The following is a 24,193-nucleotide window of genomic DNA, read 5'->3' on the forward strand; positions in this document are numbered from 1 at the left end:
CCTACCTAGGAGAAAACCAAAGAAATGCACCCTCTGCTTACAGTTCGAGCACAAGGACTCTGGGAATGTTAACAACTGAGGCTATATGGCGTCAATTTGCTTAATATATCTGAGCATTACTCTGAAGTGCATTGTGGGGTACACTGGAAGAGTAAGTCATACCCAGAATTCCTCTGTGGGAAAAATGGCTCCATTAACCTTGAGCTAGTTAAGAGTCTTTTATCTCTGAGAGTGAAGAAGAGAGAACGAGAGAGCGAGAGAAATAGAGAGGGGAAACGTGTGGAGGAGGAGGGGAGAAAGGAAGGGGGAGGGACAGGTTTGAGAATACACAACAGCAAAGCAACAGCAGAAATTAAAAGGTATACAGACAGTGGAAGCAGCATAAGGTGACATTACAGAGGAAGGCCACCACACAAAAACCACTAACCCCCAAGAATCACTGGATCACTAGGACTGCAGGAATGGGACTTTACCACTCCGGACTAGAGATAAAGCACAGAGAAGACAAAGGACAAAACAACTACATTAGCTTAGTATATACTGCATATAGTAACACACATTGAAACTGCAATGGGACTGACAGCCAAGGACACTTACACATTGTACACATTACAGTTCTCACATCTGTTATTAGATGCCTTAACAAACAGCTGCCAAAGATGGAGTGGAAGAAGAATTTATATTTGACAGTCATTTGGAGTGTTTGACACTACACTGTGATTTCTGGCAACAAAGACAAAATAGGAGATTTCTTTTCTTTTACTTAATGTGCAGTTTTCAGTTGTAGTTATCTATTTCAAGCTTATTAACCCATCCTTTAGTTTTAAAACATATTGGTTTCAACACTAGAAATAAGGAAAAAGAAAACAACAAAAAAAATACCCAAATCAAAGAACAAAAAGAAATTTACAACCTTCCCTCTATAATATTAAAGGAAAAACAAAATAAAACATGTTAAATAGTTCTTCTGTTTTTGTTTTTTTTTTTTTTTTACTCTGAAGTGTTATTTGATGTTGTAAAATTAGCCTCAGTTACACTGAGAAAAAAAATAAAGCAAAACAATATGCACCTAAGAAACTGCTCCTCGCGTCAATTAAATTGTTTTTTGTTTTTAAGCTCTTTTTGAAAAAGGCTTCCTGACCCATTTAAATTTGATGTGAGGCTATGCTTGTTAGTTTGGAGGTAACAAATTTTAAGTCCTGCAGCAAATGTTAATGAGGGCTTTTGTCTTAACTAACCAAGGAGACTGCAGCACCCCACTATAAACCAGTACGGAACACATTCTTTCCAAAAAACCCAGCCCACAAGCTGCATATTGTATGAAGACATTACAGATTAATAAATGATAGCACCATGGTTTTAGAAATTAAGTTAAAGTTTCTGTAATTAACATTTAGTCCAACTTTTTAACATTCTAGTCACAGGCCAGAAATTAACTTTGTAAGAACCCAAATTATTTTATGTGCAAGTAAGAAAATCTTAACCATAAAAAGAGAATTAAACTCTGCATAAAATTCTAAAATACTATCCCCTATTTAAAGGAATTAGGAACAAAACCCCCTTTTCATTTGACTTAGTCAAACAGGGCACATTGTTTATGCTTGTCTCTTTTAATCTTGATCATATCAAGATAATTTTGAAGTAAAACCAATGGTTGTCACTTTAAAATCTCTTTACCACAACACTGAGTATTCTATGGCAGAGGCATACACATATTAAAGGCATCTTAATAAAGATGCAAAGGAAAAAACACACATCTTAGAAGAAGACAAAATGGCAGGCAACTGGTACTTCGACTCTCTGAAGGCAAAAATAAAAAAATATCTTTACATTAAAGAATAAGTCAAGTTAAAGAGAAAGGGAATGAAATGGGGACCATCATATTGAGATAATAAGCTGACCTGCTCAAATTCAAAGTGCTAGAATTAAAGGTCTAAATTAAAACATAGTCTATGCCTCAGAGTATAACACTGAACACAGTATGTGGTCATATTTCAATCCTCTTTCCGTTCCAGAGTCTGTGTAGTGTGAATGCCATTGCTGTACACAGGAAATGGAAGAGTGGAAAAAAGTCCTTCGGCAGTTGTGAACACATTCCCTGCAGGCATTTGGGTCAGACTGGCCCCGCTCACAGCACTTCCAAACGGTCCCGACATGTTGAGTCGGTGAACGTGGTGGTAGAGCATTTCCATCGGTGTTTTAGGATCCAGCCCAAAGCTGGGGCTGTTAACATCAACAAAGTTAACAGCGTGGGTGTTGGGGAGGAGGTTGCCCTGCATGGCTAAAGTAACTTCAGCTGGAGCATACCGAATAGTGCCAGTGGTGTAGACCCTCTGAGCAGCAGTGCTGGTCGCAGCAAGGGTTCCTGTTACCCTGTGAACCAAAGGAAGCACCACATTGCCTGCTTGTAGCCTCTGAAGGGCTTCCAGATCCCCAGTGTACAACAAAGAGTTGGACGCTGCGGGACCTCCTGGATGTTTGTCCCTTGGAGATGCTGAAAGTGGGGGTGACAAAGGGTCAGAGGACACTGGAGCCAAGGCCGAGTTGGATGAGGTGCTGAACTGAGTTTTACGGCTGGCAGTATTTTCAGTCCCTGGTGGGGTGAGAACAGAGTCTGGAATGGAGACATGTAAACTACTGCTGGCTTGGGGGGAAGGGAAGTGCTCGGAGCTGGGGGGCTTGGTCATACTGTAGGGTGATTCATTCCTTGAGATTTCCCTGTTGGGTGGGTAATTCCAAATACTGCTATCATTATCAAAATTGATAGGTTCTGAGATTTCTGTTTTAATTTTGAGCACTGAGGCACTGTTTGGTGACGAGAGCAGCTGGGGCTGGTCCACCAAAGCTGAGTCAAGTCCATTTGGACTTGAGGTGCTTGACAGCCTTCTCCGGGTCATGCTGCCTCCCTTTTGCTTTTTTCTCCTCTTCTTCCTCTTCTGATGTTTGCTGGAAGACTGGGCATTTACTTCACCTGCACTGTCTGAGTCCTTGGCACTGTCGGAGGTCAGTGATTCACAGTTCTGCAACCGCAAGTCTGACTCACTCTCAACATAGCGCTCCACCTTGATCTGCATAGAGCCAAGAGTGCCAAAACTGTCCTCAGGGGCCTTTTGATTCTCGAAGTCTGAGTTTTCAAAGCTGTCATCACTGTCCCTGCTGTCCTGGTTGCTGGAGCTGTTCCCATCCTCATTACAGTTCATTTCATTATCTGACTGATTTCCTGACTTTTTCCTGTCAGATTCAGGGTCTTCACTGTTTTCTGACTGGTTTCCTTTCTCATCTGACTTTGAGTTCTCATTGTCCTCTGGAGTAAAATGAAAGTGAAACAAAGCATTAGAAACAGGAACATAATATTATAATCCAAGTCCAGATTTCTACCTACCAATGAGATTGGATTTGCTTTAACCTTTTTTGGCAAAAGACGTTCTCTTCTGTTGAGCTGCATTTCTCTTTTTCAGTGTTGTGTTGGGAGAGTTTTGATCACCAGGAATGTCTCTGACTCAGAACTGTTAATGCACTAGAAGCCTATGCTCTGTGGCTCCACCTCGATTGAGGGGGCCTTTTCATCTGCTCACTGGACAAGAATCATGTTGACAGCTGTGAGCACAACGCCATTGTAGCCGTGCCGTCCAAAGAGGAGTCAGTGAACAATCCCATTATCACTGTTATGTTCTGGTGATTGTTCTTTCACATCCATGTTCTCCTACAGTGGGCAGGCATCCACGTATAGCACTATTTACTAAAGATTCTAGTACTCTCATCTCATTTTCCTTTGACCATTGCCACTTTTGAAGTGGCATAGAGTCTCTGGCTGCAGTGGAATTACTGCTGATTTCTTCCTGTGTGAGAAGAGAAGCAACTCACGTATATAGATCCGAATGAATGAATAAACCAGTTAAAATGAGTAAATAAACCAGTTTATTGTTAAAAAAATATGCTATGTTGCTAGACTCTTCTCATATTCTCTTGAAGGATAACAAATATAAAAAAATACAGAAAAAAAAATCAGCCAGTGAATTAAATTTTTGATTGATCCAAATCATCTAAAGACCATGGAAAATAGCACAGCTACAGTCCTGAGAAGCTGTCGCTCTTCTTGCCTGAGTTCATTTAATTATAATTCTAATACGGGTGAGATAAACACTCTAGTCCACTGGACTTGGAGAACCAAAGCAACTTTGAGACTGAATATGCTCTATTATCACACTATGTTTGAAAGGGTCATGAAAGGTTTCAGGAAACCCCGTCCTTTACAGACCAGCCAGAAATCTTTTGTTGCCTAATAAAAGATGTTTTTCACTGATCCGAGCCAAGTACTATCCTTTTCAATATCCTTGTTTTAGGTGGAGAGGGGAAGGACTGGTTTGCCTCTAAAGATTTGGTTACTACTGGAGCCATGTCAATACCAAGCTATTTCCCAGAAGTGCTGAAGGTGGGTTTGACAGGAAAGCTGCCTGAGCATTCAGGACACTGCACTTCACAAGTCACTTAGTGGGAGTTTTGCTTGTGTGAGCAGCAGCAGAGAGACCCCTCCTTTTGAAAAATAAAACCTATAGGAACAAAGTAGCAGCTCATCCAGCTTTTTGTTCCAGCTAGGATTGAATTTGTCCTACAATTTTTTCTTACTTTTTTTGAAGATGCTTTCTTTTAAGGCCATGGTTTCTTGCTGGGGAAGAGTGGTCTCAGAGTGAAGTGGTCTAAAGCTACACAATATTTGCTTGGAATTATATCACAGCTTGAACTGAACTTGTTGGTTTCATACAAAATACTGTTCAAATTTCATGTCCTTCAGCATTTCTATTTAATTCCTTTGAAATAAACAAGCCCCTGTGTCCTCTGTCTTCCAAGACTCCCAGACATCTCCTTCTGAGATGTTGATATCTGTGCACCTTTGGAATGCTGTCTTGCTCTGCATCAGCTTTAGAAGTGATGAACGTACACATACTTCTCATGTTCTCACCTGGAGAAACTTCCAGTGCATATGAGAAATGCTAACTGTTCTCCACATATGTGTTATTTGGCTGTTCAGGAACAAGACAGCATAAAGGAAGCACTGGGAATGGATGAAGAAATTCCCAATGACAGTGGTCAGCAAGCCTGCACATTGACTTAAACTAAGCTGTCAAAGGAGAACAAATAAAAGCAAAAGATGAAAAAGTACAGCCATAATATAATATAATATAATATAATATAATATAATATAATATAATATAATATAATATAATATAATATAATATAATATAATATAATATAATATAATATAATATAATATAATATAATATAATATAATATAATAGCCTGATCCCCTTCTTGCTTTTTCTTGTTTTTTATCACTGTGATCCATTTTCTCTAGACTTTTTGGTTTTTATCATAGACATGAGAGAAAAATAATTCATTCATCCATCTATCTATCTATCTATCTATCTATCTATCTATCTATCTATCTATCTATCTATCTATCTATCTATCTATCTATCTATCCATCCATCCATCCATCCATCTATCCATCTTACATACAACAGCTGAGTAACGTCTTCACTTCCTGGGCTACAGGAAAACACACTTCTTTCAAGGCCAGATGATTTGCACCTGTGCCTAGGTAACCACTCTTAAAACTAACTAACAGGGAATGTGTGAACCATCTGTGCACTGGACCATCTGTAGAACTAATTTACACATAGAGCTTGACAAGTACACTCAGCTTTTAAAAAACAGCTGAAGTCCCAGACTTAAAGAGCTTAGAAACAAGTTCTTGAGCCCACGCATTTTAATTAAATATAACTTTTAACCCAAGAAAACTCTCAAATGTTTCAATCTTCACTGCCCCCTAGTGAGACTCTTCAAGAATGTATTTATACAGGGAAAAGAGTGATAAAGATTGACAGTAGAGACCTCTCTGTAGAATGTCTGCCTACTGTGGAAAGAGAAGAACTTTAATTTTATCCAACAGTTGAAATCCCAAGTCCTCTGCACAAGGCACAATACCTGTTCATAAGCACAGCTGGGAAATCAAATATTTAGTTTGGTGCTATGTAGGCAAGAAGGCATGTAGAAAGTGAAGAGAAATTCTGAGGAAATGAAAATGCTAAGGTCATTAAAAGATTTTGCTAGTGTTTTTCAATATAATTTTATCTTTTGTTTTTGTTTTTGTTTTTTTTTTTTTTTTTTGTTATAATGGAGCAACACTTGAGAAGTAAAAGCAACTGGAAAGCTGACCACGTAGCTTTCATGATATGAACCTCTTGTGGGTGTAAAGGCCCACCATGTGTGTTACCTGAGTTGTCCTTTGAGTCTGATTCAGAGTCAGAGGTCTCCGAGGATTCTGAGGTTTTCTCTGGCAGATGAGGAAGTTGTGCAATGTCCATTGGAGTGTCCTTGTACTCTGGGTTACTGAAGAGGATACAGCAAATATAAACATGATTGGATGATTTGCGGTTTCATGATTTTTTCCTCTTTTCATATCAAAGTTCAGGAACAAAGAACATAAATAGGAAGAATAGCAGATTAAACACAGAACACATATTTTTGGCTTCAGAGCTTCACAGCAGGAATTTTGTGAAGGTTTATTTTAATACTGCAGTCAAATACTTTTATTGACCAGCTACTAAACCTTGTTTGATTCTAGTGAAGTTATAGAGCTATCAAAGCATCCTTGCTGAAGTGGGATATCATGGCTTGTGTGATATCTAGCAGCAATGCTACACTTTGTAATCATCCAACAACAAATATCTCGATTTCGATCCCATTACTGTGCCTGGGAGGACAGAGAGGGTGTTTTAACTTTTCCAATCTGTTTCTCTCCCACTGACAATGTCTATTAGAGTTATCTCTGTAGAAATATTCTCTATCAACCTTGCCAGAATCCTTTCAATACCTGTTTTTGTCAACATTCCAGTTTTCCACATTTAAATCAAGCATATCATACATGAAGTTATACGAAGGTACTCAGCTAGAGCTAAAGACGTGACCACTTCTCCAAAGAATCTGCCCAAAAATTAGATAAAAGAGGTTATATATTTTTAAACACTGCACACATACATCCACATCAGCAAGAAACCAAAAACAACCTCTCTAACTATGTGACAGATGCACATGTGCATGTTAAGATGCATATGTTAGGGATAAAGAACTGTCAACACACCCATTATAATCATATCTTCATCTGCTCATGTGGTGCTCACCTGTGACTTGTTAGCAATGAACATGACTGCAATCTAAAAGAGATACACTACCAGAGAAATGGAAGAAAACCCCTACAACTCTATGCTTTTACTTGGTTTGTACATTTTGAAATATGTTCCTTTCTTAAATGCATGCAAATGCAGGGGAACAGACATAACTAAACATAAGTGGTGGAGAATAATAAAAATAACAAAGTCTTTAAAAATTTTTGAATAGATGAGCATTTCCATGCAGTTCAAATTCAAGTCTGGTAAAACAGAAAATCCACAGTCCTGCACAGAACAATAAGAGGCAGCTCTTGGGATGCCTGACACACTATCGCAATGACAGTATGCTCATATTCAGCCTCTCAGAGTGTACTTTGAAAACTCAGAGTTCACACAGTTCACATTGAGATGCCATATTACGATTATCATCTTTATGGCTTCGTCCTGACAAAGTGACTTTATTCTGTTGCATCCCAGGGCAGTCCCCAAATTTGCCCCCTCCAAGCAAAAGATGTTTGAGGGCTTTCACACTGTGAATAACAAGTTGCTAGAACAAGAACAGCATTAATCCTACCTGTCACTGTAATTAGTCTATCCTTTTACAGACAGCTGAATCATACTTTCTAATGCATGGAAATGTATACAGACCAGTACTCCTGCTAAGAGTAGACCTAATTATGCCTTGATCTGTTATTAAAATATTATTTGGACATTTGGATCTTTTGTTGATTCCAGTACAATGAGAAATCTAAATTAAAAATACAAATTCAGTGAAGATGTTAATATTTGTCTAACAAAGTGGGGAATGGAATACACAAGAAAAATCAGGTTCTGGAAGGAGACCTGAGGAAGACCACACTACTTTTGGTTTTTTTTTTGTTAGGTATATTCTGCTTGTAGAGAAAATTTGTGGGATGTTTGTGGACTAGGTTTACCTATTGTCTGGAAAGCAGCAAAGGGGACAGAGGCAGCTGTTCATAATTCTTATGGATGACTTTTATAGCTAGAGCTGGAAATATGAGAACATTTCTGGGCATTTTGCAGCCCTGTTAAGGACTGGAGCAGTGAAGCTGTACTGCCAGTTCAGAATTGTCAGCCTTAAGCTGACCTCTTGAAATGCTACATGCAGCCTCACACTTGCAAAAAAAGAGACAAAAACGTAGCAGGATAAGAATATATGCATAAAAGTCTGCGCTCAGTCATATCAGGCCAAAAAACTGCAAGTCCCAATGAAAACTCCACTGCCGTGCAAGGTTTCCAACAGTATCCTTACAATGCTCTCCTGCCAGGGATTGCTTCCTTCTCTTCCCCAATAGGGGAATCAAAAGCATTTCATCATGCAAGTTTAGGCAGGCACAGTCTCTTCAGGGCTTGCTGGACTTGGCATAATAAGTCACAATCTAACCCCTAGACATCACTTTGAACTCTCATGGCATCAAAGGGAATGTAACAAACCATGACAAGCAACTTAAAAAGAGAACAGGCCAGAAAATGACAATTGCATTTCACGACAATCTCAAGGCTTCAAATTTTATTTGTTTGTTTGTTCTGTTTTGGAATTAAACAGAAAATCTCCCAATCTTATTGAACATCTTCACAAAACAGAACGTGCTGAAAGGTATTTTCAGATGAGAAAGGTCAGATTTATGATTCCCTGTCTCTCAATGACTGTTGGTTTTCCTTGAGCTCCGAAACCAGTCCTTTAAAAATACTTTGGTAAAACAGAATTTCTCAGGGAACAGCCTTTCATTCAAGGTATTAATTACTACTATTTCTGTTTAAAATAGTTCTAATAGCTTAAAATAGTACTTTATAGTACTTCTATTTTTAAATCCTATTTTGCATTTTTCAGTGTGACTATTATCTGATGCTTATAGGAACAACAAAGTAGTTTGAGCCTTTTTTGTCCTGAGAAATTTCCTCTCTGGAGTGAGCTAGCAAATGCCTTTCAGAGATAACTTTATTTTTTGCATGCCAGCAGTTTGCTTCCCTGCATTTTTAATATCCAAATAAAACAGTGCCAAACATTTCACACCAGATTTTATAACACAACTACTGAAAGTTGGTGTGGATAATTTTTATCTTTGAGCTCAGTTTGAGTAGATTTCAGGGCATGCAATAAAATGGTGGAGGGTTTATTTCAAGACTGAGGCAGTTAATAATTCAAGAATATTCTCATGTGCTGAGATACGACAGATGCCTCAATAACTATTAAAAAATGGCACAGCTTTTGACACGGACTATAGGAAAAGTTCTTAACTTTCTCTAGTAGGCTGTTGTTTTTCCCTAGACCTCTCACTGACAGAGACAAGCAGCAGAGACAGCAGTTCAAGCAAGAGAAGTGGCTGGGAGACAGACCTACCTAAGGAGGTAATTGACCCAAATGATATTCTTCTCACTTGCGTTCTTGGCGTTGACAGCTATGGTTGCACTAGATTGTATCCAGATATATCCTCCGTTCTTCTGCATCCAGCGGTAATACTTTGTTACACACTGACCTTTATTCAGCACTGACAGGAAAATACAAACAAAACACAAGCAAGATAGAGTACATGTTAGAATTGTGGTAAAATGACCTTCATTGTACAACGTGCCACAAGTGCAAGCAGAAGACACTTGGCTTCCTTTGGATTTAATGCCAGTGAGATGACAAACAGGACCTGAAGTTCAGTATAACTAGCTACAAGTTTTTACAAGTTTTTAAAATACAACTTAAATCTGCTTCTGGAAACTCTAGTGGAAGAAGAAAAGTAAAAAATACTACAAATCTCTATGGTTCTCGGAATACTTATTGCTGTGTGGACATTTCCAATGCACTCAATGTCAAACTGTAAAAAAAGAAAAGGAAAAAAAGAGGCAAATTTATATGTGATTTATTCATAGCTCCTAGGTAGACCTCTTTGAGATTCTGGATATTTGAAAGGTTTGGGAAGATACTCTACCCCTGCTGCTTTGATCATTTCTCCTCATTGCAGGCGATATCAACCACTGAACTTATACATCTGTTTCTTTGATCTTGTCAAACAGAATTTACAGTTCTCAGATGAACCAAATCTCCACTGGTCAGTGGGGGAAAAGTCTTTGGAGAATTTACTTTCTACCAGAGCAAAGTAAATCAACCAACAGGCTGAGAAAGAGGCCTAAGGGAAGCACAGAATGGCTTGGTTAGAGCCCAAGAGTGACAGCTCTCTGCAATGCCTGAAATGTGCTAGGAAACAGAGAAAGAAGTAAAAGCAATCAGTAATGTGAAACAGTGCTGTTAAATGCTCACAGCAAGACAGCTTAAAAATGCAGATGTTTAAAGTAATACTGCAGCCAAAACATTGCCGAGTTGAAACGGATTTGTTTTGTATCTAATTCTTCCGTGTCAGGAGAAGGGAATGAAAGGCAAATCTTTCAGTGGAAGGGAGCAGAACGGTTTTATAAGCCTGTAAATGGCACAGGATCTGGGCAGGGTTGTGGCTGGAGCCCTTTCCCTCCCTGCTTTCCCCACCATTCCCGCAAAGCTTGGTGCACTAGAGGGCAGTGTGCCTTCACATTCACCGCCTGCTTTTGTCATGTCCTTGTCTCCGTCTGCTAAAATGAAAAACCTCTAACTGCTGTAATAAATTTGGCTAAATTAGCTGCTAAATGGTTATCTCAAGTAATATGTATTTGCATTAATCATCTTGCTCTAAACCAGAACAAGCCAGAGTCCTAAAGACGTAGTAAATTCATATTGTCCATTTAATTACGGCTAATAAGTGCTTCATATACAATAGTTTCATGAAGTACATTTTCTTTTTTTCCTTTTTTTTTCTTTTTTTTCTTTTTTTTTTTTTTTCAGAGAAAAGAAAAAAGTCACTTTGGAAAAGGATAAGTGTTTAAGGCAGTAAAGTTCCTACCATAAATGTGACAAATGACACTTTGGAGCTTTCAAGTTAACCAAATGTCTATATCTCCAATTATACATATGAATGAATCTATATCTAAATCCCGTACAGCAGATATCTTCAGAAAAAGATGTTTACAAAGGCAGCCATACAAACAGTGATGTTTCCCTACCTTGGAGGTATCTCCCAACCCCCAGTGCAATTTTTCAACTACTGGAGAAAAATGTGCATGTAAAATAGTGAATGGGAAGTGCAAGTTATGCTCAGCTATGATATAAACAAATATTTGTATCTGGGTCTTGTTGTTTTTCAGAAGCCTCTAGTGAACTAAGTTTGTTTCTAGCAAACATCAATATTTCCCTAAATTTTTACTTTTGTTTTCAAGCTCTAAATATTCTACTATGATAATTCATTGTCTTCAAAACCTCATTATACAGCAGAATAAAGATAAAATATGAACAACTGACTACCCAGCATTTCTGTCACACCAATGTTGTAAGCCACTTTAGAAAACAATCTCACATAAATTAGCCCAACTTTATCAATTCGAAGAATAAGGGAAGAAAAGCACTGCTGTAAGTTTTGATTATGGTAGGCATTTTCATTTCAGTGAAACAGGGCATTCAAAATACTCTGCTTACAGCTGAGTGTAAAACTGATGTGCACACAAGTGTGGAGTGAGACTACCTTTCTTCTGGAAACATGAATACCCACAGCTGCGTGCAGGAACTTGTAAAATCTATCTGCACTTGTACCTACTAAATACACTGTTATCTTCCTTGGAACAGTTCTTATCTAGGGAGTTTACCATGCTACACCGATGTCAAAGGACAACTGTCCACATAGACATTTGAAAATCAAAGTACCAGATGAGTCACTAGCCAGTGGCTGAAGGGCACACTGCAGTGCTGCACAGTGATAGTTATAAGGACCCAGGTTCTCCAGCTCTTTTGGTCACCCTAGAGAAGTCCTTCATCCTTCAATAACTTTTATATTGGTTGCTGCACCACTGGAAAAGTCTGTGTCATTGACTGAACAAAGAATTCATTTTGGAACTATGGAAAAGAGGAAAAGATGCCTGCTTTCTCAAGAATGAGAATTCAGGGCATCAGGGCTATATACAAACCATCTACACTCAGAGTTCAGGTTCCCAAGTACAAAGAATACATCCAAAGAATGTCTGAAATACTGCATTAAAACGGAACTTTTCATGAAGTTCATCTACCTGCAAATTCCCACTCTATTTTTGGCCAGCTCAGATATATTACCAGATACACAGAATTCTCCTTGATGCATCTGTCTAAAGCACATTTCATATAAGAGATTTGTGGGCCACACTCTGAAGGAAGTCCCACGATTCAATATAAAAATTCTCTCTGTAAAGAGATTCTTTGGCAGGCAAGCTGCACTGTGCTGCTAAATCTGGTTCTTACCTCCTTTGAGAGTGCACTAGGCACCCCCAGGTCAGTTCTGAAAATTCACAGTATACCTTGGAAAGAAAATTCTAAATGTGATGAAAAAAAAAAAAGAAAAAATGTTGAAATGTTTTCTGATTTACTGTATTTTTAACTGCTGGCATTGCTAACCTGAAACTTAGAAATTAGATGAGAATTTTGAGGCAAAAAACCCCAAACAATTAGAAGGAGGCATCAATGAGGGAAATCTATCCAGTTTATTGATAATCTAGTGTTACTGAGTAAAGCCCAGTTTCATTTTAAAGATCTTCAGTTTGCAGGTATGGAGAGTCCATTAATAAAGTTACTGATTTTGAGAAGAAATGAAAGCAAAGAGTCACTCCACTCTAAGATCCTGCTGTGAAGTTATGTTTTCTAACTAGCAACTAGTTATGTTTTCTAACTGACCATGCATTTCAGTTTAGCATAAATTTATGAAAATATAATGCCATGTAGATTACATCCTGAATTTTCAGGATGTTTTGTTTTCAGGCAAATCCCTCACTCACTGAGCAGTGCAAATCATTTTATGTTTGTTTTTGTTTTATATATGGAGTACCCAGTGTGGTAGACAAGGTAAGACTTGTGATCACATTGGTGGGATGGTGCATGTGATGAGATTATGCAGGATTGGGTTACATAATTTTTTAAAACACACATACACACACACACACACACATACACAAACCCTTTAATCAAAGGAACTAACTGAGGGTTAATGTTTTAAAATTCGTGACCTTTATGTCAGCTGCACAGATATATTCCCTAAAATGGTGGATGCTAAACCTGATTAAAATTTGCTGAAATGTTACCTAGTTCCTCAATTTGAATTCAGTGGTTAGCATGCAAGAAGTGCACAGTATGTCATGCTAAGAAATAAAAAAAAAACCCCACTTATTTCTCAAAGTATGAATATATTGCTGTGTACACAGTTCCCAACAGAGGGATTTCAGTTTTCCTTGGTAGCTTTGTGCACAGCAATATTCTTGTAGTGGTGGAATGAAGGAGGGGGAAAAAGAAGAAACAGTCAGTGTTCTTTGCAGGAACCTATTTCTGTTAGAAAATTAAAATAAATCAGTACAAGTTTGTCTTCAGAAATATGGTTACAAATAGAAAAAGAACATAGTTTCTTCCTGTAAGGCTGTTCTGAGAAATCAAAGCCAAAGCTTCTAAATAGTGAGTTGTGTTTTAAAAGAAGGAAGTAGCTTAATTCAGTTTGAAGAGGAGATGAAGAAATTGTGTATCAAAAGCAGTCTTTTAGCAAAGTCTCTTACAAAAGGACATTTTACTCGTGTGCATATGCATTTAAAAGCTACACTATATTGCGTATTCAGGTAAGTATTGAGAAAATAGGAAATGATGAGATCATCTTACATATTCACACAGCTTCACAAAGAGGCTCTTTATAATTGGTGAAAATATTGAGGTTACATCTGCTGTGCTATTCACCCTTCTCCTTGAAATACCTTTATCAATGACTGGATGGTATTGATACTGAACTCCTCTCGTGGTAAACTTATAAGAATATTTTTAATTTACTGCACGAGAATGAAATTGCCGTACTTAATACTACAGTCGGATACTTAGCTGCAGCCACAAGTACTCTTTCTACATTCACAGAACTGGCAGATGAAACATGAAAAGGAATACTGACTCTTTAATCTCCTCTTCTCCACCTAAGGCCCAAGGCAAGCTGACAGGGTAACTTCATTCTGGAAACAGAGGGGTTTTTATTTTTTTTAATTCTGGATTACTTTTTCTGCTGCTTTTGAAAACTGTGGGCTATAGGGGAATGAACCTGGCATAGACTTAAAACAAGAACAAGTTTCTTTATCTGAAAAGTTACAGTCCTTGATGCTTACAGGAAGGTCATTTTCAAAACCCACAGGAAAAACAGCATCACAGCCAGAAAGAGTGCATTAAGTGCCTTATTTGCTTGTAACAGAGACAGTTTTCCATTTATAACAGCTCCAAGGATCAAGTGAGTCTTTGATGTTGTAAGGACTTTCCTATAGATTTTGCAATTAGTGAGCTAGATGTTTTAAATAGTTGGTATCCACAAATTGGATTTTAGCAATGAGAAATATTTAGCAATGTTAAATGATGCTTGCTACAGAATTGGGAGCTAGATGATAGGAGACTTATAGCCATGCGGTGAGGTATCATAAGTCAGCTACATAATTCTGCACAAGCAGTCCTGTTTTGGATCTCCTACATGGGGTAGAGTGAGCAGGAGGGGACTTCAGCCTGGACAGTGTGCAAATGCATTGGCTACCTCCTGGGCCAACAGCAGGGCCCGCAGAGCAGGTTGCTTGGTAAAGAATGCCACCCTTCCATCACAAGGGTCCCTGTGGGTCCTGCTGCTCTACCTCTCTGCATTGCATACAGCTCCTTACTGTATCTCAACAGAGTTCTAAGGAAAATACAAAGATGATACCTGTTTTAGGAAAATACTGGTTCTGCGAGGCTTTAGAAAGCTGCATTTTACTCACAGCCTATGACAGTAGAAAGCCCTGAGTGCTGGACAGAAAACATCTTTTTTAGCATAGGGTAGAATGCAATCTATCATGTCAATACCACTGACTGAGACCTGGCTGCTACTGTGATATGAATATCAGAGAGTAGTAGTTGCAGGTTTATAAACCTAAATTCATCTTTTCCTACCACAAGCAGGAAGTAGCAGATCAGGGTCATGACAAAAAACTGTACCTCACTGATATTCAAACTCCCACCTAACTTCTTAATTCACCTGGGATATTCTTTTAAGTATCTACAGTCACTCTAAAAATGATAAGTATGGAAATTACTTCATTGCTTACTTTGCAATCTGAAATACTGTTTAATTTTCCAGTGTAGGGATGTTACATACCTAAATATGTGATAAATTAGGCAAAATTAAGTATCAGCAACTTTACAGAAAAAAAGTCTTAATCAAGCATTTAGAAAAATTTGAAATCTTAAGAATGTTTAAAAACTAAGCATTTTCCTGCCTCTTTGCAGAATAGCAAGTCTTAAAAGTGGTCTGAGTCAAACTGTTAAGAAATGAGGATTCATATTAGGATTAAGGTTTGTAACTTGCCAAATACAGTGAGGAAGGCTTTGCATGCTGCCTGCAAAAATTATCTCAGATTAGGACTAGAAAGATATTTTGTTTAAAATCGATTCTATTTTATCAGTTTACATTACATCAGTTCACAGCAGCAGAGCCAATTTATTAAAACCAAGCAAAGACACAAAAAATAGTGTTTCTCAGCACTGTGGAAATCACCATCTCCTACTTGAACAACTGAGGCACTTTTTTCCCCTCTTCTTTTTGTGATTATTATAACACATAATTTTCCCATAGCCCAGCATCTGAAATGACAACTTTATAATTATGCATAACCATGAATATTAACGAGACTATATAATTCTAGGTAAAATGTTTATTTCAAAACATTATGTGGGTATTGATCAAATGGAATGCAATGTACTGCTAGAGGCACTATTCAATGGAAGATTGTAGCATGCAATTAGAAAACTGTTCTGTGGTTTCTATAGATAAAACTGATGTAAATAAACTATATAAGTTTATTTTATGACAGACTGGATTGAAAAAGGAGCAGTAGATTTTTCTACCTAGGATTCTCTCAGCTTTTTTCTCTCTAAACTTTTTTTTCTCCTCATAGTTTGTCTCTCTCCCCATGACTTCAATCCTGCCATAAAAGTGATTTTCTTCTGTTCATATTGAAATGGTCATTTAGAAACCCAAACCTGCTTTGAACACCAACTTCAGACAGAACTTCCATTATCATTAATGAACTCTCTCTTCAAACTGTAGGGGAAAATGAAATCCCAGATTCAAATTTTGCCCTTAGCTACTAAAACTCAACATCAGAGGAGAAATTTGGCCCTGCTTGCTCAAGAAACTGAAATCTGTCTCCATATCTCCACTAATATTAATGGCCATAATATGCCAACCTGTGTAAGATTAATTATTTTGGAAAATAACCCTCTCCATGCCAGATGTATCTGTGGATTACACATAACTATATCTCCCAAAAATAGGAAAAGAGGCTGAAGATCCATGGAAGCAGATTGGCAGCAATATTAATTTTATCTTTGTTATCTGGCTTAAAGATGGTGTGGTTCAAGGGACAGGATCCCTTAAACATGCTTTAATTTCTGGGATAAGGGTCCCTGTTTGGGTGCTTGGGCTGAGTGAAATGAGTGATTTCCTCGGCTAATCTCTAGAGGAAAGGCACCCAGAGCACAGTGCCATGGTGGTATGGCACAACCTCCCTCCCTGGTATGTTCAAACTCCCTCTAGCCACCACAAAGATTCATCACCATCTCACGTCTGACAGCAGACCTTTTTGAAACATACTGTCCCTTTATACCAGATGACTTATAAAAAGTAAAAAAACCCAAAGAATTTTGTCCACAGGCCTTTAAAAGATAGCTTAGTGCTAACAAAAATCCCCCAAAACCCCAAACATAACTTTGTAAAATAAAAATAAAAGAACTCAGGAATAATTATGCATCTTGTGATCTCAGAAGCAATACTTGGCAACCTATGGACATTGGGTTAAAAGGCTTCAGGTGTTTTGAAGGGTTCCCAAAGGACTGAGGCAAAGTCCTGTACCAGCCCACTCACTTTATAGGTTATCAGGCATCAAAACCGACATGGACCCACCACATGACACATGGATGGCAAAGCCTCAGGTGATTTATGCAGGTTCTTTCAAACAAGTGCTAATAAGACCTACTGCCACACATTTGATATGTGCTACACAGTTTACTGATACTGTTTTTGTATCCTTACTGCTTTGAAAACTGTCTCCATTAGACACACAAGGTCAGCAGTCCAGAGCTTTGAAAAAGAGAAAGAAGAGAAACAGCCCATTGCACTAACAGGGTTTTAAAATCCTGGAAAAATCTGCAACAGTTTCATCATACCTTCATAGTGACATTTTAGGATGGGGATTTCACAGCCTAGTATACTACAAACAACTAGCAAACTACAAACCTGGATTTTTAGTGGATTTTCAGTCGATTTTCAACACACTTTCTGATTTAGACTACAAGATGGTGGAAACTTCGGGTCTAGGTAATCTTGGAGAGAACCTCAGCAATGAAGGTTGAAAGATATGTGACTGAAGTACTTTTGTCCTATTTTAAAATGGCATACATTTACATCCTCTAGCAAAAAGTTAGTACAGAAATAGTCTGGTGGACAGAATGAAGGTGAAGCTGCTGAATGTGTACAATAACATCCTTTATTCCCACACCTTTGCAATTTAACATATGCTTCAGCAATTTATCACAAGAATAATATCAAAATATAAATTCCTTTTTGGGGTTGGAAATTTTGAGCATAAAAAGACTTAAAAAACCCCCCAGAAAATTATTAACAGGGAAACTGGAAAAAACAGAGGTTACCAGCAGAAGTCAGAGCTCAGCCTTTACTCTATAACCCTTAATGCAGCATGTATTTATACAGCTCGTATTATTTACAGTTTTAAGGTCAAAATAGGAGACTTTGGGTGCAAATTAAAAGGTTATTGATGCAAACAATATCTGAGGCATCTTGCAAAATAACTTTATATTGCTAAGCTACAGAAGGCAAAATTCTGCAACTAGGTTTAGCAACTAATGATTTAAATAGCTTAAACATTTACCTTTGTAGAGTTTTCTGGTTTGTTTGCTGTCCCAAAGTTTGGATTCTCCTGATAAACACTTACCTACTTTACATACAGAAAACATTTGTCCAATAGAAAAAAAACTTGCATTTGCAAAACTGAGGCACAAAATATCACAAAGACTGGAAATTTCTTGGGATTAAAAATTATTTCTGAGTATTTTTATGGTTAATGGATAATTAAACCACCAAATATTACAATAGTAACAACTGTCCTCCACACATAAAAATGTAAGCATCACCTGTCAAGAAATGAGCCAGCTATGAGTTAATAGTGTATAAAACAAGGGCACAAGGCACACACAGTTGCATACTGCAGACTGTTTTCCCCCTTCTTCTAGAGTACCTGGCTTTGTTCAAAAAAACAGGGAAAGAAATTAAGCTAGACAGACCAATATCTCATGTAACCCAAAGAATTTGCAGGAGCAAATGCAGCATCTTCAGGATTTCAAAGCATGGCTAAAAGACATGACAAATACACATCACTTAAGATTCATTACACATCACTTAAGATTCATTAGGACCATAAAACAAACACTGGGCATGTGCTAGGACCAAATTCCATGATCCTTTTTTGCCTTGTATAAAAAGAAAAAAATATTTTCTTTACATGCTTCCATTTCTTCCAGTTTCTTATTTCCTGTTCCCTCATCTTTCTGTATCACCACTATCTCCAGCCAAGAGGACTACAGGGTGCCAGTGCCCAGCAAAAAAATCTTTGCAGGCCCATACTATGGACAGAGAGAAAGATTGTGCAGGTAGTCAGACCAGCACCTCTGCAATACTTTGAAAACAACACACACTAGGCTGTCATCAAGGTGCCAGTTTGGCTTAGTTTAAGAAATGGCTAAATCCCTGACATTCTATCAGCCTAATTTAGAATCAATCTTGCTTTCCAGTGATGATAATAAACTTGTACAAACATGAGATTCATTTGTATATTTTAGCATTTTATTTCAGTCCCGGAATGTAAAACCTGATATTGGAATCAGTTTGATTTTTTTGGTTATTGAAGATATTAAGCACTACAAGAGCATTGAAATTTCAATCTGATTAGGATAAAAATTCCTCAGGATCAAAACACTTCTTTTTTTCCCCCTACAGTTTTACTAATTGTGAGCTACTTGACATTGCAGAGTTATTCCACAGCATGATAACAAAATATGTGAAGTATTTTACTCTTAGAAATTATAAACTCATTCTATTTGTTTTTCATGTGTTTGAGGTTATTAAGAGAATAAAAAATTATAACTGATGTACATAAGTTAAAAGGGTTAGTTCAACTACAGCTGGTAGGCTAAACCACTAAGCAATATTTTGTAGAGAATAGATTTTTTCTACTGAACATACATAAAAGAAATCATGAATATATAACTGATTTAAAAGCAGACTGAGGGGGTAATATTCCTTGAAAAATAGGGTAGCCATGAAAAAGGTGAATGTGGAATAGTTTATTTTCAGAAAGGCTGGATTATTCTAACCACTGGAAACCAGATAAAGTAGATGAGGAGTGCTACCAAACATACTCATCAGAGACCTTTGCTTTATGGGAAATGAACTGCCCTGGCTCACTGTTCCTGAGGAATTGCATTTCTTATAGCTGTAAATCAAATCCTGGAGAAAGAGGATGATATTTTCTAAGCAATAGCTGACAACAACAGTATCTTTCTTGTCAGAGCTGGGTTTCTGAATTTAGACCTCAATTAGGATTCCGAAATGAAAAAGCACATATTATATACCAATACCAATTGGTATGTACTTGTGACAATGTTCTTGCAAACAATATATCAATTTTGAAATTATGGCATGTTATCATACATTTGCCCAAAAGTATTTTCATGGTTGCCTTCAGAGGTCTTGACTTTTATCCTTTCTTGATGCTTTCTTAATGACCTTCAATGAACAGTAACTTGATGTTCAATAAAGACCACTAATTTTTTACAATTGAATAGAAGATGTATACTCCTACAGCACATGACATCCACTCATTACCATGAAATGAACTTCTTAAAACAGGGCTGTTACAGACTTCTGAATGATAACAGTGTCAAAGAAAAGGGAAGCACATATGCACAGCATCATACTCCTGAGAGCAGCAATTGCCCTTGCTACATTCTATGGAGAGTGTTAAGACTTGATACAACAGTAATTTTCCTGATCTGCCTGATTTCTGGTGTTGATTTGACATCAAATGTATCCTGCTGGTTTTAAGATCAGGGATCTTGGTCACTGATATCATAAGAGCAAGGGCAGTTCTGCTCCTGCAGGGACTCATGGCTTGGTGGAAGCGTACGAGCTGCCCTATGCTTGACACACAGCTCAGTCCTGCAATGCTTTTATGCAGTGGTAAGTAAATAGAGAGGATCCTACCCCTTCCCCATTCCTGCTAGTGGTAAAGTATAACTGGGCTCTGAGGGGTCTTTCCAGGGTGTTAGTTCTAAATGCATAACTATGAAACACAAAACATTCAATTACAACTCCTTCATGCCATGTAACCTAATGAAGAGCTCTGTTACAGAACTGGGATTAGAGACTGTATCTGTGCCAGGGTACAGCCAGACCTGTAATTTTTAGGGTTTGGATTGGAAGAGAAGTTATTTCAGCATAGCTTCTGTGTGTTAGCTGAGCCAACAGCTGGATGTTGGAGCCAACATCCATGATGCTGCTAGACGGGAGAACATTTTAACCATGATCTCTGTGAGAGAGACTTGATTTATGGTAAGTGATATCTGTCATGATTCTACCAGCAATTTGCTCAACAAACATGTTAAGGATGAACAATGAGAAGATTCTCAAACTCCTGAAATTCTGAAGCATTTTAAAAGAGCTTAATAAGGTAGAATTGTAACACCAAAAAATTGTGAGAGATTTGTGAAAAAGCATGATTATTCAAAGTTGGAATGAAATAGAATAGAAACAACTGCCATAAACTTTTATTTCTCTTTGGAAAAAAAATTTATTTCAATAGATTATGTTATCATGCCATGGTGCTGCTAGAAATGCAGGTGTTACAGTTAGAGTATGAATTTTGTTTTATTAATTCACAAGGGCATCAAGGTATAACTAACATAAATCTCTTAATAGAAATTTTGAACCTAATGGAATTTTTGCTATTTACTTCACTGGGCTCAGAATTTTAGTCCCTAAAAAAATGACTTTTTAGGGCATAACCCCCAGGTCCATTGAAGCCAATGAAAGCTTTTCCACTGACCATAACTGACCTTTCATAAAGGCAGTAGTTCCTTTACAAAAGCCTGTTGTCATTGCTATAATCTTGCAGACCTTCTTCACAATTATATTTGTTATGGTCACATTCCTGAAACTGGTTTTGTCTTCTTTTATCTGAGATAGAGTTAACAAGGCCTGCTTTTCTGAGTTTCTAATGGGCTACTATGATCTGAAGCCATCAACAGCCCTCTTGATTTTTTTTTCCCTGTGTGATTTTGTGCAACATTTTCTTCTTTGTTTGTTTTTCTCTTTGATGTCTTTGAATATCTTGGATGAGAAGGCAGGATGTAGTGGTCTTACTTCTTCCTTATGATATGTTGCCAGTAAATAGGCAGAATAGCAGTTTTACTTGTGTTTCTTTTACCCTTAAATCTACAATTTCAATTTGGATTTCTTCTTGTTTTAATCATAAAATATGATTTCTTGTAAAAATATACCAAGATTTTTGGTTGCATTCTCCATCAAACACAACCTTTTTAGTTTGTTACTCAAGTTCTAGTGCTTTCTATCTGTTATTTTAGCTTCTAGTTCCTCTTAAAATATTTTCAAAATATTGCACAAGTATTTTATTTTTTTAAAATTTGTTGTACTGGCAAGTATACTGTGGTCTTTATTTTGGAGAACCAGTTCTGTTGGTTCCACAGCCAGTGTTTGCCAGTTCATGAAATTTAGCTCTAATTCTAATTTTACTAAACCAGGAGGATTTTCTCTTTCTAGTTTGGTTTGAATTTGATTTTATAGGATTGACAAGTTGCTATGAAGTATTTTGGGGTTCTACAATTTTTTTCTCTTGGTTTCTATGCAATTTTGATTGTCAAATGCTAGAAGTTGAACGTCTCTCTGGGCAAAGAGATGCACCACTTTGGCTTCTGCAGAACTTAGAGATAGTTGGCAGATGTACTTCCCCAGTTATTCCCAAGACTAATTTAAACTTGAAGATCTTTCATAAAGAGCAAGAGATTGAACATGAAAAGGCAAATGCAAAGTCATGTATCTGGATTAATTCCCTGCTATGTTACAGACTGGGCACTGACTTGCTGGGTTGTTGCTTTGTGAAAAGGGACCTGGGGTCCTGCTGGACACAGGCTAAGCATGAATCAGCAGGGCTGTACTAAAAATTGTACAGCCAGGAGAGCACAGAAAGTCATTATCCCTTTTCACTCTTTAAATTGCATCTGGAATCTAGTTTTAGGCTACTTCCGTAGGAAATATGTTGATAAGCTTCAGTGAGCTCAGAGGAGGTCTGTCAAGACACCCAGGGGCTGGTGCACTTTGCTCTGTGAGGAAAGGCTGAGGAACCAGGCTTGCTTAGCCTGAAGAGGAAGTGACATCAGGGGAACCTGGCAGCGTATCTGCAAGCGGGATACTGCAAAGATGGAGCCATGAGCTGCACCATCAAAACAGGGAAATTCCAACTGGATAGGACGATAAAAAACCTCAAAACCACCATAAGGATAACTGTCACTTAAGATAATTGGAACAGGTCACTCAGAGAAGTTGTGGGGAATCTGAAGTTTTTCAACATCAACTAGACAAAGTGCTAAAAGATTTGCTTTGAATTAGTATTGATCCTGTTTTGAGCAATAGGTGGAACTAGATGATATCCCAGAGTTCCTGCCAACCTAAATGATTCTGTGAGCATCTTGTTTCTATAAGGCAAGAAAACAAATATACATAAATGATGTACCAAGCCCAGTCTATTGAAAAAAAAAAAAACAAACTAGCCTAGCAAGAATAATCATGCTATAGCCACACAGCCAAGTTTGTGAACCTCACTGTGCTGGAGGTTGATAGCAGAAGATATCCCTGTGTTTGTAAGATTTGCAATACAATCAGCTAAACTGGACATACAGTGAGAGCAGGAACACAGTAAGTTGAAATGATTTTCTAGAAGTCATTCCTGTCTTCAGGGTCTCCTGAGTCCTAGTTCAGTGCTTATATACTGGACCACAGTGCACTTATACTCTCTGCATAGATCTTGAATTTTTCTGAAGATGAATGTTACATAAAACATATCCTATTTCAGAGAGAAGTGGTCATTCAGAAGATTAAGGTCTTTTTCAAATGGGATGTTCATCTATGCCAGGTGGTATGGTAAATCTGAGTCATAAATATCTTTTATTTCCTTGGTCAGATAGTGCAGTGAAAGTGCAACTTGTCATTTTTGACTTCCAGTTTCAAGAGCACCAAGAATTTGAGTTTCTGAATTTGTTCCTTCATTTCTCAGCAACTGTTATATTCTCCTGGATATTAAATGCTTAAAATTTAAATTATACAAAATTACTTGGTTATTCCTTTGCATAGTTGATTTTATTTTTTTTTCCTGAAGAAATATATCTAAGCTGATCTTATGCCAAATACACTTTACATTCTGGAAACTTCTGAAATCTTTGCACAGCCTAATCCTGCTGTTGGCTGCCATATGTTGTCATAGAAGCTGTCCCTATTCTCCGTCAGGGTTATCCTCCTATCTTCCCTTGCAGATCAAGCAAGGTGATTTGGGATGGAACATTTTTTTCTGCCTTTTAGTGTAGTCATATGGTTTTGTAAAATCTAATTAAATGTGGCTGTGTTTGGGCTGCTGCCCTTCTATTAGGAAATGCTAGTAGGACATGATGCAGGGGGAGCAGAGTTATTAAAATTTGTGACTCTGAATTTAAGAAGCAGTTTGCAGAATCTTCTGCATTAAGAAAAACACCAAAGTCAATAATAAATGCAGTCAGTCACTGAAACTTCCAAAGAATTATCTGGCTTCACTGCAGGCACAGATAAATTAGAGATTATGGGCAT

At 37.6% G+C, this 24,193-nt stretch overlaps 1 protein-coding gene across 8 annotated transcripts in view; it reads right to left on the reverse strand.

The window, feature by feature from the left end:
• Positions 1-921: 921 nt before the first annotated feature.
• Positions 922-24,193, reverse strand: part of NPAS3 (neuronal PAS domain protein 3) — a 597,848-nt gene continuing 574,576 nt past the window's right edge. For all 8 annotated transcript variants that reach the window (XM_033061911.2, XM_033061908.2, XM_033061913.2 and 5 more), the window contains 3 exons: positions 9,532-9,679; positions 6,275-6,390; positions 922-3,304 (listed from right to left, as the gene is read on the reverse strand). In XM_033061911.2, the coding sequence (XP_032917802.1) occupies positions 1,995-3,304; positions 6,275-6,390; positions 9,532-9,679 (1,574 nt within the window). In that variant the 3' untranslated portion in view covers positions 922-1,994. The remainder of the gene's footprint in view (positions 3,305-6,274; positions 6,391-9,531; positions 9,680-24,193) is intronic.

Source organism: Catharus ustulatus, chromosome 6, assembly GCF_009819885.2.
Source record: "Catharus ustulatus isolate bCatUst1 chromosome 6, bCatUst1.pri.v2, whole genome shotgun sequence".
Taxonomy (NCBI): domain Eukaryota; kingdom Metazoa; phylum Chordata; class Aves; order Passeriformes; family Turdidae; genus Catharus; species Catharus ustulatus.